The following is a 17,500-nucleotide window of genomic DNA, read 5'->3' on the forward strand; positions in this document are numbered from 1 at the left end:
ACAAAAAGAAAACCAGGCCCGTCGCGAACCAGGATGTCTTGCTCCCAGACAGACTAAACGACTTCTTTGCTAACTAAACCTGCGGACTCTCCTTCACTGCAGCCGACATGAGTAAAACATTTAAACGTGTTAACCCTCGCAAGGCTGCAGGCCCAGACGGCATCCCCAGCCACGGCCTCAGAGCATGCGCTGACCAGCTGGCTGGTGTGTTTACGGACATATTCAAACAATCCCAGTCTGCTGTTCCCACATGCTTCAAGAGGGCCACCATTGTTCCTGGTCCCAAGAATACAAAGGTAACTGAGCTAAACGACTACCGTCCCGTAGCACTCACTTCCGTCATCATGAAGTGCTTTGAGAGACTAGTCAAGGACCATATCACCTCCACCCTACCTGACACCCTAGACCCACTCCAATTTGCTTACCGCCCCAATAGGTCCACCGATGATGCAATCACACTGCACAAAGCCCTAACCCATCTGGACAAGAGGAATACCTATGTGAGAATGCTGTTCATCGACTACAGCTCAGCATTTAACACCATAGTACCCTCAAAACTCATCATCAAGACCCTGGGTCTCGACCCCGCTCTGTGCAACTGGGTAATGGACTTCCTGACGGGCCGTCCCCAGGTGGTGAGGGTAGGTAACAACATCTCCACCCCGCTGATCCTCAACACTGGGGCCCCACAAGGGTGCGTTCTGAGCCCTCTCCTGTACTCCCTGTTCACCCACCAACTCAATAATCAAGTTTGCAGATGACACTACAGTGGTAGGCTTGATTACCAACAACGACGAGACGGCCTACAGGGAGGAGGTGAGGGCCCTCGGAGTGTGTTGTCAGGAAAATAACCTCACACGAAACGACAACAAAACAAAGGAGATGATCGTGGACTTCAGGAAACAGCAGAGGGAGCACCCCCCTATCCACATCGACGGGACGTTAGTGGAGAAGGTAGAAAGTTTTAAGTTCCTCGGCGTACACATCACGGACAAACTGAATTGGTCCACCCACACAGACAGCGTGGTGACGAAGGCGCAGCAGCGCCACTTCAACCTCAGGAGGCTGAATAAATTTGGCTTGTCACCAAAAGCCTGACAAACTTTTACAGATGCACAATCGAGAGCATCCTGTCGGGCTGTATCACCGCCTGGTACGGCAACTGTTCCGCCCACAACCGCAAGGCTCTCCAGAGGGTAGTGAGGTCTGCACAACGCATCACCGGGGGCAAACTACCTGCTCTCCAGGACACCTACACCACCCGATGTCACAGGAAGGCCATAAAGATCATCAAGGACAACAACCACCCGAGCCACTGCCTGTTCACCCTGCTATCATCCAGAAGGCGAGGTCAGTACAGGTGCATCAAAGCAGGGAGCGAGAGACTAAAAAACAGCTTCTATCTCAAGGCCATCAGACTGTTAAACAGCCACCACTAACATTGAGTGGCTGCTAAAAAAAATGTTTAAAAAACAATGCTGCTTAATATAATGTTTACATATCCTACATTACTCATCTCATGTGTATATACTGTACTCTATACCACATACTGCATCTTGCCATCTGTATGTAATACATGTATCACTAGCCACTTTAAACAATGCCACTTTTATATGTTTATATCCCCTACATTACTCATCTCATGTGTATATACTGTACTGTGACTGAATGGCTGTCTGTGGGACGGCTCCGCTCTTGCTCCTCTCCTCTCCGCAGTTCGCCTCACAGTACGTTTTCCCGTTCGCTCCCGTTGACTTTACGCGCAACTCGACGTCTGCAGATTAAAAAAACACACACACAGTAGCCTGGTGTACCCTCACATCACTCATACCCCCCCATCGATGGAGGTATATATCGAATACTCACACCGGGAGTCTCTATCACCCTCTACAAAACTGCCTTCCTTCATTCCTGCTGAGGATTTTTCATCAAGAGGGTAGCCTAAATGTTTGTTTTTTTCTCGTTTGAGTTTATCAAAATGTTGGAGACATGTCTATTGACTCAGAGTCGCGTTCAAAGCGCAGAGCTCGGAATCTTTGCGGATTGACTGAAGGGGATCCCGGATCAATTATTTATCTCCTTCCCACGTCGGAGCAAGAGTTTGCATGCAAAAGGTGGTTTATTTCGGCAAGGTAAGACTCGTGCATTTTCTAAATAGGGTAAAAAACCCTTCCCTTATCGCCCAAGCAGTCTTGTTGCTGTGTTTTCTGGCTACTACAGTATAACATTTTGCATGTTGGTGGGTGTGCGAGGTGGAATATATTTAGTGATACGAAAAATATAAACAATTAAATTAGTTAAAATGAGGCTCAATGGTGCAACGAAAGAGTTGTGCAACAGTTTAGGGGGGGGGGGGGACAGGCTGGCGGCTGCAATCAATACGATCATAAACATTACTGAAATATGATGTAATAAATACAACGTAGTTCAGCCTATTTAAATCCACAATTCACACACCTTATTAAACCAGGCAATTTAACGGAAGTCTATTTAATCAATAAAGAAATGCCTAGCTTTACCTTCAGGCTATATTTAGGTTTTGTAATATATAGTTATTACTCTCCATTAATAATCACAGTTATTAAAGGCTACCAGGTGTCCAGGTGTTGCGTTTAAAGTCCGTGATCACTCAGGGGAGTGACGAACGCAATTAGAAACATTTGCGTCTTTCGCAACATTTTACAGTCTCTCCCACACCCGCCCGCCTTCTTACGGCGAATACCGTCTAATTTATTGCACAGAAAAGGGAAACTTGGATGACAGATATTCGCATAGATGTAAACGATTTGATTTGTCTAATGAACACGAGCTCGACTGCAGAGATGTAGCCTATGTAATATGTTATGGTCGAATATAACAAAAATGTTCTTAGTCGAGTGGGTCAAAATGTACTTTTTAGCTGCATCTGTAATATGGCTGCATATAGTCCGCTCAGGTGTTATCTGTGAAGGTTCATATAGTCCGCTCAGGCGTTATCTGTGAAGGTTCATATAGTCCGCTCAGACATTATCTGTGAAGGTTCATATAGTCCGCTCAGGTGTTATCTGTGAAGGTTCATATAGTCCGCTCAGGTGTTATCTGTGAAGGTTCATATAGTCCGCTCAGGCGTTATCTGTGAAGGTTCATATAGTCCGCTCAGGTGTTATCTGTGAAGGTTCATATAGTCCGCTCAGGCGTTATCGGTGAAGGTTCATATAGTCCGCTCAGGCGTTATCTGTGAAGGTTCATATAGTCCGCTCAGGCGTTATCTGTGAAGGTTCGTATAGTCTGCTCAGGTGTTATCTGTGAAGGTTCATATAGTCCGCTCAGGCGTTATCGGTGAAGGTTCATATAGTCTGCTCAGGTGTTATCTGTAAAGGTTCATATAGTCCGCTCAGGCGTTATCTGTGAAGGTTCATATAGTCAGCTCAGACATTATCTGTGAAGGTTCATATAGTCCGCTCAGGTGTTATCTATGAAGGTTCATATAGTCCGCTCAGGCGTTATCTGTGAAGGTTCATATAGTCCGCTCAGGCGTTATCTGTGAAGGTTCATATAGTCCGCTCAGGCGTTATCTGTGAAGGTTTGTATAGTCCGCTCAGGCGTTATCTGTGAAGGTTCGTATGGTCCGCTCAGGTGTTATCTGTGAAGGTTCGTATAGTCGGCTCAGGCGTTATCCGTGAAGGTTCATATAGTTCCCTCAGGCGTTACCTGTGAAGCTTCATATAGTCCGCTCATGTTTTATCCGTACTAGTGTCCAGGGACCTTGAGAAGACACAAGACAGTGATAACGATTGATGTTGGTTTTGGCAGGGAGATAATGACTTGTGTAAATTGCAGGTAAATACTTCTTTGAATGAAAGAATACATCTATGTCGACTCAGCTCCCCTGATCCAGGGCCCGTATTCATAGGACTGCTGATCTAGGATCAGATCCCCCCCCCACCGAATGGCCATGTGATCTTATTTATTGAGATGGATAATACCTAACTGATCCTAGATCAGCTCTCCTACAGTAGTCTGAGACGCTTCATGAATCCGGGGCTAACTGGCATCACATGTTCCTGTGGAGACGTAGTTTAAAACAGATCCTCCGTCATGATTGGTCACTGTAGCCTAGGTCCCATCACATAGGTAAATCAACATTAGCTGTTGTTATTTAGCCTTTATTTAACTAGGCAAGTAATTTATGAACAAAGTCTTATTTTCAATGACGGCCTGCCGGGGAACAGTGGGTTAATTGCCTTGTTCAGGGGCAGAAAGACAGATTTTTACCTTGTCAGCTCAGGGATTCAATCAAGCAACCTTTCGGTCACTGGTCCAAAGCTCTAACCACTAGGCTACCTGCTGGTTACTAGTCCAACACTCTAACCACTAGGCTATCTGCCTCCTCTAACCACTAGGCTGCCTGCCTCCTCTAACCACTAGACTACCTGCCTCCTCTAACCACTAGGCTACCTGCCTCCTCTAACCACTAGAACATCTGTAACATTAGTGGGTTTCTCACGGACACAATACAGAGGTTTTGATTTTGAGACTGGAGTGCAATGTAATGCACACAATGAGTGTTTAGCAGATGATATTGTCGGTGTAGCTAAATGCTTGTGTTCCCAGCTCCAACAGTACAGTAATACCAAACTAAATGCTTGTGTTCCTAGCTCCAACAGTGCAGTAATACCAAACTAAATGCTTGTGTTCCCAGCTCCAACAGTGTAGTAATATCTAACTAAATGCTTGTGTTCCCAGCTCCAACAGTGCAGTAATACCAAACTAAATGCTTGTGTTCCCAGCTCCAACAGTGCAGTAATACCAAACTAAATGCTTGTGTTCCCAGCTCCAACAGTGTAGTAATATCTAACTAAATGCTTGTGTTCCCAGCTCCAACAGTGCAGTAGTATCTAACTAAATGCTTGTGTTCCCAGCTCCAACAGTGCAGTAGTATCTAACTAAATGCTTGTGTTTCTAGCTCCAACAGTAGTATCTAACTAAATGCTTGTGTTTCTAGCTAACAGTAGTATCTAACTAAATGCTTGTGTTCCCAGCTCCAACAGTGCAGTAATATCTAACTAAATGCTTGTGTTCCCAGCTCCAACAGTGCAGTAGTATCTAACTAAATGCTTGTGTTTCTAGCTCCAACAATGCAGTAGTATCTAACTAAATGCTTGTGTTTCTAGCTCCAACAGTGTAGTAATATCTAACTAAATGCTTGTGTTTCTAGCTCCAACAGTGCAGTAGTATCTAACTAAATGCTTGTGTTTCTAGCTCCAACAGTGCAGTAATATCTAACAATTCATATCTAACAATTTCACAACATATACCCAACACACACAAATATAAGTAAAGGAATGGACTTGAATAGGTGCACTCAAATGTTATGAAAGAAATGTGATTATTTTGCTGAAATTAACTCGGATATTGATAGATTTATATTGATTTTGATTTGAAGACTTATATTGTACTGTTACTGTAACAACAGGTGTCTCTAGCTCTATCTGCCAAATCTCTGTTGTTGCTATGAGGATGAGAACACTGTTGTTACTGTGAGGACTAGAACACTGTGTTGTTGCTATAAGGACTAGAACACTGTTGTTGCTATAAGGACTAGAACACTGTGTTGTTACTGTGAGGACTGGAACACTGTGTTGTTACTGTGAGGACTAGAACACTGTGTTGTTGCTATAAGGACTAGAACACTGTGTTGTTGCTATAAGGACTAGAACACTGTGTTGTTACTGTGAGGACTGGAACACTGTGTTGTTACTGTGAGGACTAGAACACTGTGTTGTTGCTGTGAGGACGAGAACACTGTTGTTACTGTGAGGACTAGAACACTGTTGTTACTGTGAGGACGAGAACACCGTTGTTACTGTGAGGACTAGAACACTGTGTTGTTGCTATAAGGACTAGAACACTGTGTTGTTAGTATAAGGACTAGAACACTGTGTTGTTGCTGTGAGGACTAGAACACTGTGTTGTTACTGTGAGGACTAGAACACTGTGTTGTTGCTGTGAGGACTAGAACACTGTGTTGTTACTGTGAGGACTAGAACACTGTGTTGTTACTATAAGGACTAGAACACTGTTGTTGCTATAAGGACTAGAACACTGTGTTGTTACTGTGAGGACTGGAACACTGTGTTGTTACTGTGAGGACTAGAACACTGTGTTGTTACTGTGAGGACTAGAACACTGGTGTTACTGTGAGGACTAGAACACTGTGTTGTTACTGTGAGGACTAGAACACTGTGTTGTTTATATGAGGACTAGAACACTGTGTTGTTGCTATGAGGACTATAGCACTGTGTTGTTGCTATAAGGACTAGAACACTGTGTTGTTACTGTGAGGACTAGAACACTGTGTTGTTACTGTGAGGACTAGAACACTGTGTTGTTACTGTGAGGACTAGAACACTGTTGTTACTGTGAGGACTAGAACACTGTGTTGTTACTGTGAGGACTATAGCACTGTGTTGTTACTGTGAGGACTAGAACACTGTGTTGTTACTGTGAGGACTAGAACACTGTGTTGTTACTGTGAGGACTATAGCACTGTGTTGTTGCTATGAGGACTATAGCACTGTGTTGTTGCTATAAGGACTAGAACACTGTGTTGTTACTGTGAGGACTAGAACACTGTTGTTACTGTGAGGACTAGAACACTGTTGTTACTGTGAGGACTAGAACACTGTGTTGTTACTGTGAGGACTAGAACACTGTTGTTACTGTGAGGACTAGAACACTGTTGTTACTGTGAGGACTAGAACACTGTGTTGTTACTGTTCGGACTAGAACACTGTGTTGTTACTGTGAGGACTAGAACACTGTGTTGTTGCTATGAGGACTATAGCACTGTGTTGTTGCTATAAGGACTAGAACACTGTGTTGTTACTGTGAGGACTAGAACACTGTGTTGTTACTGTGAGGACTAGAACACTGTGTTGTTACTGTGAGGACTAGAACACTGTGTTGTTACTGTGAGGACTAGAACACTGTGTTGTTACTGTGAGGACTAGAACACTGTTCAATAGAGATATCTGTAAATGTGTCAGTTCAGAACCTCCATCTCTTCTCTGTTTTAGTAATTACATTTTACTGACCTTTATTTAATCAGGGAGTCACCAGTGTCTCTTTACGAGGGAGTCCTGCATGTACAATTTCATAAAATGCATAAACAATCTAATACAATAGAAACCTAATAAAACACGTATTGAACAGACAAACATCAAAATACACAACAATCATTCAAAAAAAAATAAAGACATTCTTCATTATAAAAATCCTCTGTTCTCTTTTGAAATCCTATGTTGAACACACTCAGGTAGTTTGCAATATACAGGTTCTTCTGTTTTTTCTCACAATACCATCTCTCTCTCTGTCTCTCTCTGTCTCTCTCTGTCTCTCTCTCTCTCTCTCTCTCTCTCTCTCTCTCTCTCTCTCTCTCTCTCTCTCTCTCTCTCTCTGTCTCTGTGTGTGTGTGTCAATTCATTGGCACAACGTAACAATGTACATATTGCCAAAGCTTATTTTGGATAATTACAATATAAAAATGAGAATCAAATTGTCAATTGGACAACAGTAACAACAATAACAACAGTAACAACAGTAACAACAGTAACAATAGTAACAACAATAACAACAGTAACAACAATAACAAAAGTAACAACAATAACAACAATAACAACAATAACAACAGTAACAACAATAACAACAGTAACAACAATAACAACAGTAACAACAATAACAACAATAACAACAGTAACAACAATATCAACAGTAACAACAGTAACAACAATAACAACAGTAACAACAATAACAACAATAACAACAGTAACAACAGTAACAACAGTAACAACAATAACAACAGTAACAACAATAACAACAATAACAGTAACAACAATAACAACAGTAACAACAGTAACAACAGTAACAACAATAACAACAATAACAACAGTAACAACAATAACAACAGTAACAACAGTAACAACAATAACAACAGTAACAACAGTAACAACAGTAACAACAGTAACAACAATAACCAAGGGTCAAAATAACCCTACATTCAACAATAAGCATACCGTAGAGTATATGTGCAGGTTGATTGGTCTGTCAGACACTGTCCCTCATCTTATGGCAGGCAGAAATGTAGTGTGCTGCCAACCCACAGCTCTCTGCGTCCTCCCCCAACAGGACGGGTAGCCTATTCTCATCAGATAGGTCTTCAATGTAGTGTGCTGCCAACCCACAGCTCTCTGCGTCCTCCCCCAACAGGACGGGTAGCGTATCCTCATCAGAGAGGTCTTTGAAACCTTGAATAAGGGTTTCAAATTTGGGAAAATGACAATCTCTAATTGTTTTATATTTTTTTACATTTTGTCAGGAAATGCAGCTCCGTCTCAGGTTCTGCTGTTGTGCAGTGGTTGCACAGCCTTTCCTCTACAGGGAGCCAGGTTCTGCTGTTGTGCAGTGGTTGCACAGCCTTTCCTCTACAGGGAGCCAGGTTCTGCTGTGGTGCAGTGGTTGCACAGCCTTTCCTCTACAGGGAGACAGGTTCTGCTGTGATGCAGTGGTTGCACAGCCTTTCCTCTACAGGGAGCCAGGTTCTGCTGTGGTGCAGTGGTTGCACAGCCTTTCCTCTACAGGGAGACAGGTTCTGCTGTGATGCAGTGGTTGAACAGCCTTTCCTCTACAGGGAGCCAGGTTCTGCTGTGATGCAGTGGTTGCACAGCCTTTCCTCTACAGGGAGACAGGTTCTGCTGTGGTGCAGTGGTTGCACAGCCTTTCCTCTACAGGGAGCCAGGTTCTGCTGTGGTGCAGTGGTTGCACAGCCTTTCCTCTACAGGGAGACAGGTTCTGCTGTGATGCAGTGGTTGAACAGCCTTTCCTCTACAGGGAGCCAGGTTCTGCTGTGATGCAGTGGTTGCACAGCCTTTCCTCTACAGGGAGACAGGTTCTGCTGTGATGCAGTGGTTGCACAGCCTTTCCTCTACAGGGAGACAGGTTCTGCTGTGATGCAGTGGTTGCACAGCCTTTCCTCTACAGGGAGACAGGTTCTGCTGTGATGCAGTGGTTGCACAGCCTTTCCTCTACAGGGAGACAGGTTTTCCTGTATCTACCCTTCTCAATGGCAAGGCTGTGCTCACTGAGTCTGTACTTTGTCAAGGTTTTTCTAAGGTTTTGATCAGTAACCATGGTCAAATATTTAGCCACGGTGTACTGTAAATTTAGGGCCAGATAGCACTGCATTTTGCTCTGTGCTTGTGTTTCCCAATAAGCAATATAGTTTTGTTTTGACTGTGTTGTAATTTGGTTTATCCTGATTGATTGGATGTTCTGGTCCTGAGGCTTCAGTGCGTTCGTATAACAGGTTTGTGAACTCAGCCCCAGGACCAGCTGGATGAGGGGACTCTTTTCTTTGCTCAGCTCTTGGCATTGCAGGGCGTGGTAATGATATGAGAGGGGGTCACTGTATTTTAGATGTTTCCAAAACTTAATCGCTCTTTTTTGAGTTTTTATTTTAGATAGATATTGGCCTAATTCTGCCCTGCATGCATTGTTTGTAGTTTTCCTCTGGACATGTAGGAGAATCTTACAGAACTCTGCATGCAGGGTTTCAATGGGGTGTTTGTCCCATTTGATGAAATCTTGTTTTGCAAGTGGACCCCACACCTCGCTGCCATAAAGTGCAATTGGTTCAATGACATGTTCAATTAGTTTTAGCCAAATTTTTATAGGTATTTCCATTTGAATTAGTTTTTTAATGGCGTAGAATGCCCTGTGTGCTTTCTCTCTCAGCTCATTCACTGCCTCATTAAGGTGTCCAGTTGATCCTACTTTTAAACCTAAGTAATTGTAGTGTGTGCAATACTCTATATATTTTGTACCAATTGACAACTTTGGTCTAATTCCCTGAGATCTGGATCTTCTCTGGAAAATCATTATTTTAGTCGTTTTGGGGTTTATTGCCAGGGCCCAGATCTGGCAGTACGGCTCTAGCAGGTCCAGGCTCTGTTGTAGGCCATGTGCTGTGGGTGTTTACTGCCAGGGCCCAGGTCTGGCAGTACTGCTCTAGCAGGTCCAGGCTCTGCTGTAGGCCATGTGCTGTGGGGGTTTACTGCCAGGGCCCAGGTCTGGCAGTACTGCTCTAGCAGGTCCAGGCTCTGCTGTAGGCCATGTGCTGTGGGTGACAGCAGGCATAGGTCATCTGCGAAGAGTAGGCATTTAACTTCTGAGTTGTGGAGACTAACACCAGGGGCTGAGGATAATTTTTTTTTTTTTTAAGTCAATATTGAAGAGTGCAGGGCTCAGATTGCAACCCTGGCGAAGGCCACGCCCCTGGTTAAAGAATTCTGTTATTTTCTTACCAATTTTAATGCTGCACGTATTGCCAGTATGCATTGATTTAATTATGTCATATGTTTTACCCCCTACACCACTTTCTCTCTCTGTCTCTGTCTGTCTGTATGTTGAATTTTATGTTCCTTTTGATGGCATAGAATGCCCTTCTTGCCTTGTCTCTCAGATCGTTCACATTTTTGTGGAAGTTACATGTGGCGCTGATGTTTAGGCCAAGGTATGTATAGTTTTTTGTGTGCTCTAGGGCAATGGTGTCTAGATGGAATTTGTATTTGTGGTCCTGGTGATTGGACATTTTTTGGAACACCATTATTTTGGTCTTACTGAGATGTACTGTCAGGGCCCAGGCAGAATATGTGCCGAAGATCTAGGTGCTGCTGTAGGCCCTCCTTGGTTGGGGACAGAAGAACCAGATCATCAGCAAACGGTAGACATTTGACTTCAGATTCTAGTAGGGTTAGAATGGGTGCTGCAGACTGTTCTAGTGCCCTCGCCAATACATATTTATATATGTTGAAGAGGGTGGGGCTTAAGCTGCATCCCTGTCTCACCCCACGACCTTGCGGGAAGAAATGTGTGTGTTTTTTGCCAATTTTAACCGCACACTTGTTGTTTGTGTAGGTAACAGTATAACTTTAGACCATCCCCTCGCCCATAACCGGGTGCAAACCAGGGACCCTATGCACACATCAACAACAGTCACCCACGAAGCATCGAACAACTACTTCAAGGTCTCAGAGCAAGTGACGTCACCAATTGAAATGCTATTTAGCGCACACCACAGCTAACTAAGCTAGCTAAGCTAACTAAGCTAACTAAGCTAACTAAGCTAGCCGTTTCACATCCGTTACATGTACATGGATGTTATAATGTCGTATGTTTTACCCCCAACACCACTTTCCATCAATTTTGTATATGCCAAATTGAGTCAAAGGCTTTTTTAAAATCAATATTCCCCCCCCCCCCCACCAACACCACTTTCCATCAATTTGTATAACAGATCCTTATGCCAAATTGAGACAAAGGCATTTTTTGAAATCAACAAAGCATGAGAAGTCTTTGCCTTTGTTTTGGTTTGTTTGTTTGTCAATTAGGGTGTGCAGGGTGAATACATGTTCTGTACGGTAATTTGGTAAAAAGCCAATTTGACATTTGCTCAGTACATTGTTTTCACTCTCTCTCTCTCTTTGTGAGTCTTCTTTCTCTCAGCCATGGAGGAAGTTGTCTAATGAGGACCCAAAATAATTCTGCTTCTTTTTATTTCCCCTCATTTCCTCCCCAGATAAGCCTCCTCCTCCTGTCCTCCATCCCTCCTCCTCCACTAACACACCACCATGGCTGAGACAGTTGGACCTAAGACCCCCTTAAACACTCCACGGGGTAACAACCACCCAGGGGTAACCTCCCTCCCCCCAGAGCCCATCCAAATCATCCGCACCAAGGCCCGCTCCAGGAGGGTCCGCATCAACGTCGGAGGTCTAAACCACGAGGTCCTGTGGCGGACGCTAGACCGGCTGCCCCGCACCCGCCTGGGTAAGCTCCGCGACTGCAACACCCACGAGAGCCTGATGGAGGTCTGCGACGACTACAGCCTCCATGAGAACGAATACTTCTTTGACCGGCACCCGGGCGCCTTCACCTCGATCCTCAACTTCTACCGCACAGGGAAGCTGCACATGATGGAGGAGATGTGCGCCCTGTCGTTCGGCCAGGAGCTCGACTACTGGGGTATAGATGAGATCTACCTGGAGTCCTGCTGCCAGGCCCGGTACCACCAGAAGAAAGAACAGATGAATGAGGAGCTGCGGAGGGAGGCGGAGACGCTAAAAGAGAGAGAGGGAGAGATTGAGTTTGATAACACCTGCTGCCAGGAGAAGAGGAAGAAGCTTTGGGACCTCCTGGAGAAACCCAGCTCTTCCCTGCCTGCCAAAGTAAGAGAGGGAGGGATTTGAAAAAGAGGGAAGGAGGGGAGAGGGTGTAACCGCTGGTGTGGTGTGTACTCTCACTGGTTTTGCTCCACACAGAGAGAGAGAGAGGGAAGGGAAGGGGAGGGAGCGCAATGTTATTTTTGTATTTCAGGATCTTCACTTATAGTGTTTGTGAGGAGAGGAGAGGAGAGGAGAGGAGAGGAGAGGAGAGGAGAGGAGAGGAGAGGAGAGGAGAGGAGAGGAGAGGAGAGGAGAGGAGAGGAGAGGAGAGGAGAGGAGAGGAGAGGAGAGGAGAGGAATAAGAGGAGAGGAATAAGAGGAGAGGAGAGGAGAGGAGAGGAGAGGAGAGGAGAGGAGAGGAGAGGAGAGGAGAGGAGAGGAGAGGAGAGGAGAGGAGAGGAGACGAGAGGAGAGGAATAAGAGGGGAGGAGTTGTCCCAGGTAGCAGGTATAGCTAGTAATACTACAGCACGGATGAAGAACTGCTCTGTTCTCATCAAGGTTTCTGTTGGATATTGGACTTTGTGAAATGTGCTCACAATCTACTGTGCGTTCAGCATAGAGCTGAAGTACACTGATGTATCCTACTGTATGGTGACTGTATGGTGACTGTATTGTACAGTATGGTGACTATATGGTGACTGTATTTTACAGTATGGTGACTGTATGGTGGCTGTATTGTACAGTATGGTGACTGTATTGTACAGTGTGGTGACTATGGTACTGTATGGTGACTGTATGGTGACTGTATTGTGCAGTATGGTGACTGTATTGTACATTATGGTGACTATGGTGACTGTATGATGACTATATTGTACAGTATGGTGACTGTATGGTGACTATATGGTGACTGTATTTTACAGTATGGTGACTGTATGCTGACTGTATTGTACAGTATGGTGACTGTATTGTACAGTATGTGTTATCCCTGTATCCCTGCGGTCATTATGGTCATCGTTTGTCATCATGTTAGCCATATTTTCCTGCGGTCATTAGCAATCTTAGAATTCAAACCGTTTCCATGGTCACTAACACAGTCTAAGGTAATTACATTCCCTTGATATTGGTTGTCTCTAAGTGAATTACAGTGGCTGTAGGGGGATAGTGACGGGGCCAATGGCTGTAGGGATATAGTGACGGGGCCAATGGCTGTAGGGATATAGTGACGGGGCCAATGACTGCAGGGGGATATTGACGGGGCCAATGGCTGTAGGGATATAGTGTCGGGGCCAATGGCTGTAGGGATATAGTGACGGGGCCAATGGCTGTAGGGATATAGTGAAGGGGCCAATGGCTGTAGGGATATAGTGAAGGGGCCAATGGCTGTAGGGATATAGTGAAGGGGCCAATGGCTGTAGGGATATAGTGACGGGGCCAATGGCTGCAGGGGGATAGTGAAGGGGCCAATGGCTGTAGGGATATAGTGAAGGGGCCAATGGCTGTAGGGATATAGTGACGGGGCCAGTGGCTGTAGGGATATAGTGACGGGGCCAATGGCTGTAGGGATATAGTGACGGGGCCAATGGCTGTAGGGATATAGTGACGGGGCCAATGGCTGTAGGGATATAGTGACGGGGCCAATGGTTGTAGGGATATAGTGACGGGGCCAATGGCTGTAGGGATATAGTGACGGGGCCAATGGCTGTAGGGATATAGTGAAGGGGCCAATGGCTGTAGGGAGATAGTGAAGGGGCCAATGGCTGTAGGGATATAGTGACGTGGCCAGTGGCTGTAGGGATATAGTGACGGGGCCAATGGCTGTAGGGATATAGTGACGGGGCCAATGGCTGTAGGGATATAGTGAAGGGGCCAATGGCTGTAGGGATATAGTGACGGGGCCAGTGGCTGTAGGGATATAGTGACGGGGCCAATGGCTGTAGGGATATAGTGACGTGGCCAGTGGCTGTAGGGATATAGTGACGTGGCCAGTGGCTGTAGGGATATAGTGACGGGGCCAATGGCTGTAGGGATATAGTGAAGGGGCCAATGGCTGTAGGGATATACTGACGGGGCCAATGGCTGTAGGGATATAGTGACGGGGCCAATGGCTGTAGGGATATAGTGACGGGGCCAATGGCTGTAGGGGGATATTGAAGGAGCCAATGGCTGTAGGGATATAGTGACGGGGCCAGTGGCTGTAGGGATATAGTGACGGGGCCAATGGCTGTAGGGATATAGTGACGGGGCCAGTGGCTGTAGGGATATAGTGAAGGGGCCAATGGCTGTAGGGATATAGTGACGGGGCCAATGGCTGTAGGGATATAGTGAAGGGGCCAATGGCTGTAGGGATATAGTGACGGGGCCAGTGGCTGTAGGGATATAGTGAAGGGGCCAATGGCTGTAGGGATATAGTGACGGGGCCAATGGCTGTAGGGATATAGTGACGGGGCCAATGGCTGTAGGGATATAGTGACGGGGCCAATGGCTGTAGGGATATAGTGACGGGGCCAATGGCTGTAGGGGGATATTGAAGGAGCCAATGGCTGTAGGGATATAGTGACGGGGCCAGTGGCTGTAGGGATATAGTGACGGGGCCAATGGCTGTAGGGATATAGTGAAGGGGCCAATGGCTGCAGGGGGATAGTGAAGGGGCCAATGGCTGTAGGGATATAGTGACGGGGCCAATGGCTGCAGGGGGATAGTGAAGGGGCCAATGGCTGTAGGGATATAGTGACGGGGCCAGTGGCTGTAGGGATATAGTGACGGGGCCAATGGCTGTAGGGATATAGTGACGTGGCCAGTGGCTGTAGGGATATAGTGAAGGGGCCAATGGCTGTTGTGATATAGTGAAGGGGCCAATGGCTGCAGGGGGATAGTGAAGGGGCCAATGGCTGTAGGGATATAGTGACGGGGCCAATGGCTGCAGGGGGATAGTGAAGGGACCAATGGCTGTAGGGATATAGTGAAGGGGCCAATGGCTGTAGGGATATAGTGAAGGGGCCAATGGCTGTAGGGATATAGTGAAGGGGCCAATGGCTGAAGGGGGATAGTGAAGGGGCCAATGGCTGTAGGGATATAGTGACGGGGCCAATGGCTGCAGGGGGATAGTGAAGGGACCAATGGCTGTAGGGATATAGTGAAGGGGCCAATGGCTGTAGGGATATAGTGAAGGGGCCAATGACTGTAGGGATATAGTGAAGGGGCCAATGGCTGTAGGGATATAGTGACGGGGCCAATGGCTGCAGGGGGATAGTGAAGGGACCAATGGCTGAAGGGGGATAGTGAAGGGACCAATGGCTGAAGGGGGATAGTGAAGGGACCAATGGCTGAAGGGGGATAGTGAAGGGACCAATGGCTGAAGGGGGATAGTGAAGGGACCAATGGCTGAAGGGGGATAGTGAAGGGACCAATGGCTGAAGGGGGATAGTGAAGGGACCAATGGCTGAAGGGGGATAGGGAAAATCAGTGGCGTTTGGTGCCGTTTAAAATGAGGGAGGACCATACATTTTTTTATGATTATGGCCTTATTTCTATTACAGCATATTGGATGACTGTCATTCATATTCACCCAGTTCAATGTAACAGTGATGGGTTTAGGTTACTGTCATTCATATTCCATTCACCCAGTTCAATGTAACAGTGATAGGTTTAGGTTACTGTCATTCACCTAGTTCAATGTAACAGTGATAGGTTTAGGTTACTGTCATTCATATTCACCCAGTTCAATGTAACAGTGATAGGTTTAGGTTACTGTCATTCATATTCACCCAGTTCAATGTAACAGTGATAGGTTTAGGTTACTGTCATTCATATTCCATTCACCCAGTTCAATGTAACAGTGATAGGTTTAGGTTACTGTCATTCATATTCCATTCACCCAGTTCAATGTAACAGTGATAGGTTTAGGTTACTGTCATTCATATTCCATTCACCCAGTTCAATGTAACAGTGATAGGTTTAGGTTACTGTCATTCATATTCCATTCACCCAGTTCAATGTAACAGTGATAGGTTTAGGTTACTGTCATTCATATTCACCCAGTTCAATGTAACAGTGATAGGTTTAGGTTACTGTCATTCATATTCACCCAGTTCAATGTAACAGTGATAGGTTTAGGTTACTGTCATTCATATTCACCCAGTTCAATGTAACAGTGATATGTTTAGGTTACTGTCATTCATATTCCATTCACCCAGTTCAATGTAACAGTGATAGGTTTAGGTTACTGTCATTCATATTCCATTCACCCAGTTCAATGTAACAGTGATAGGTTTAGGTTACTGTCATTCATATTCCATTCACCCAGTTCAATGTAACAGTGATAGGTTTAGGTTACTGTCATTCATATTCCATTCACCCAGTTCAATGTAACAGTGATAGGTTTAGGTTACTGTCATTCATATTCCATTCACCTAGTTCAATGTAACAGTGACAGGTTTAGGTTACTGTCATTCATATTCCATTCACCCAGTTCAATGTAACAGTGATAGGTTTAGGTTACTGTCATTCATATTCCATTCACCCAGTTCAATGTAACAGTGATAGGTTTAGGTTACTGTCATTCATATTCACCCAGTTCAATGTAACAGTGATGGGTTTAGGTTACTGTCATTCATATTCCATTCACCCAGTTCAATGTAACAGTGATAGGTTTAGGTTACTGTCATTCATATTCCATTCACCCAGTTCAATGTAACAGTGACAGGTTTAGGTTACTGTCATTCATATTCACCCAGTTCAATGTAACAGTGATAGGTTTAGGTTACTGTCATTCATATTCCATTCACCCAGTTCAATGTAACAGTGATAGGTTTAGGTTACTGTCATTCATATTCCATTCACCCAGTTCAATGTAACAGTGATAGGTTTAGGTTACTGTCATTCATATTCCATTCACCCAGTTCAATGTAACAGTGATAGGTTTAGGATACTGTCATTCATATTCACCCAGTTCAATGTAACAGTGATAGGTTTAGGTTACTGTCATTCATATTCACCCAGTTCAATGTAACAGTGATAGGTTTAGGTTACTGTCATTCATATTCACCCAGTTCAATGTAACAGTGATAGGTTTAGGTTACTGTCATTCACCCAGTTCAATGTAACAGTGATAGGTTTAGGTTACTGTCATTCATATTCACCCAGTTCAATGTAACAGTGATATGGAGAGAGATATCTCCCTCCTACTCGTGGCCAATGTGTTCATCATTGATGAGAAAGGTTTGCTTTCAGATCCAGTGAGTAAGTGTATCACTTATATGGCTGTGTCTCTCTGTATCCATCACTTTATCTCTCTCTTTC

At 45.0% G+C, this 17,500-nt stretch overlaps 1 protein-coding gene across 1 annotated transcript in view; it reads left to right on the plus strand.

Annotated features, from left to right (window-relative positions):
- The first annotated feature begins 1,693 nt into the window (after positions 1-1,693).
- LOC109884305 (potassium voltage-gated channel subfamily B member 2) overlaps positions 1,694-17,500 on the plus strand; it is a 289,398-nt gene continuing 273,591 nt past the window's right edge. Inside the window, exons 1-2 of the mRNA XM_031796953.1 lie at positions 1,694-2,132; positions 11,615-12,263. Coding sequence (XP_031652813.1) covers positions 11,667-12,263 — 597 coding nt within the window. The 5' untranslated portion in view covers positions 1,694-2,132; positions 11,615-11,666. The remainder of the gene's footprint in view (positions 2,133-11,614; positions 12,264-17,500) is intronic.

Source organism: Oncorhynchus kisutch, linkage group LG18, assembly GCF_002021735.2.
Source record: "Oncorhynchus kisutch isolate 150728-3 linkage group LG18, Okis_V2, whole genome shotgun sequence".
NCBI lineage: Eukaryota > Metazoa > Chordata > Actinopteri > Salmoniformes > Salmonidae > Oncorhynchus > Oncorhynchus kisutch.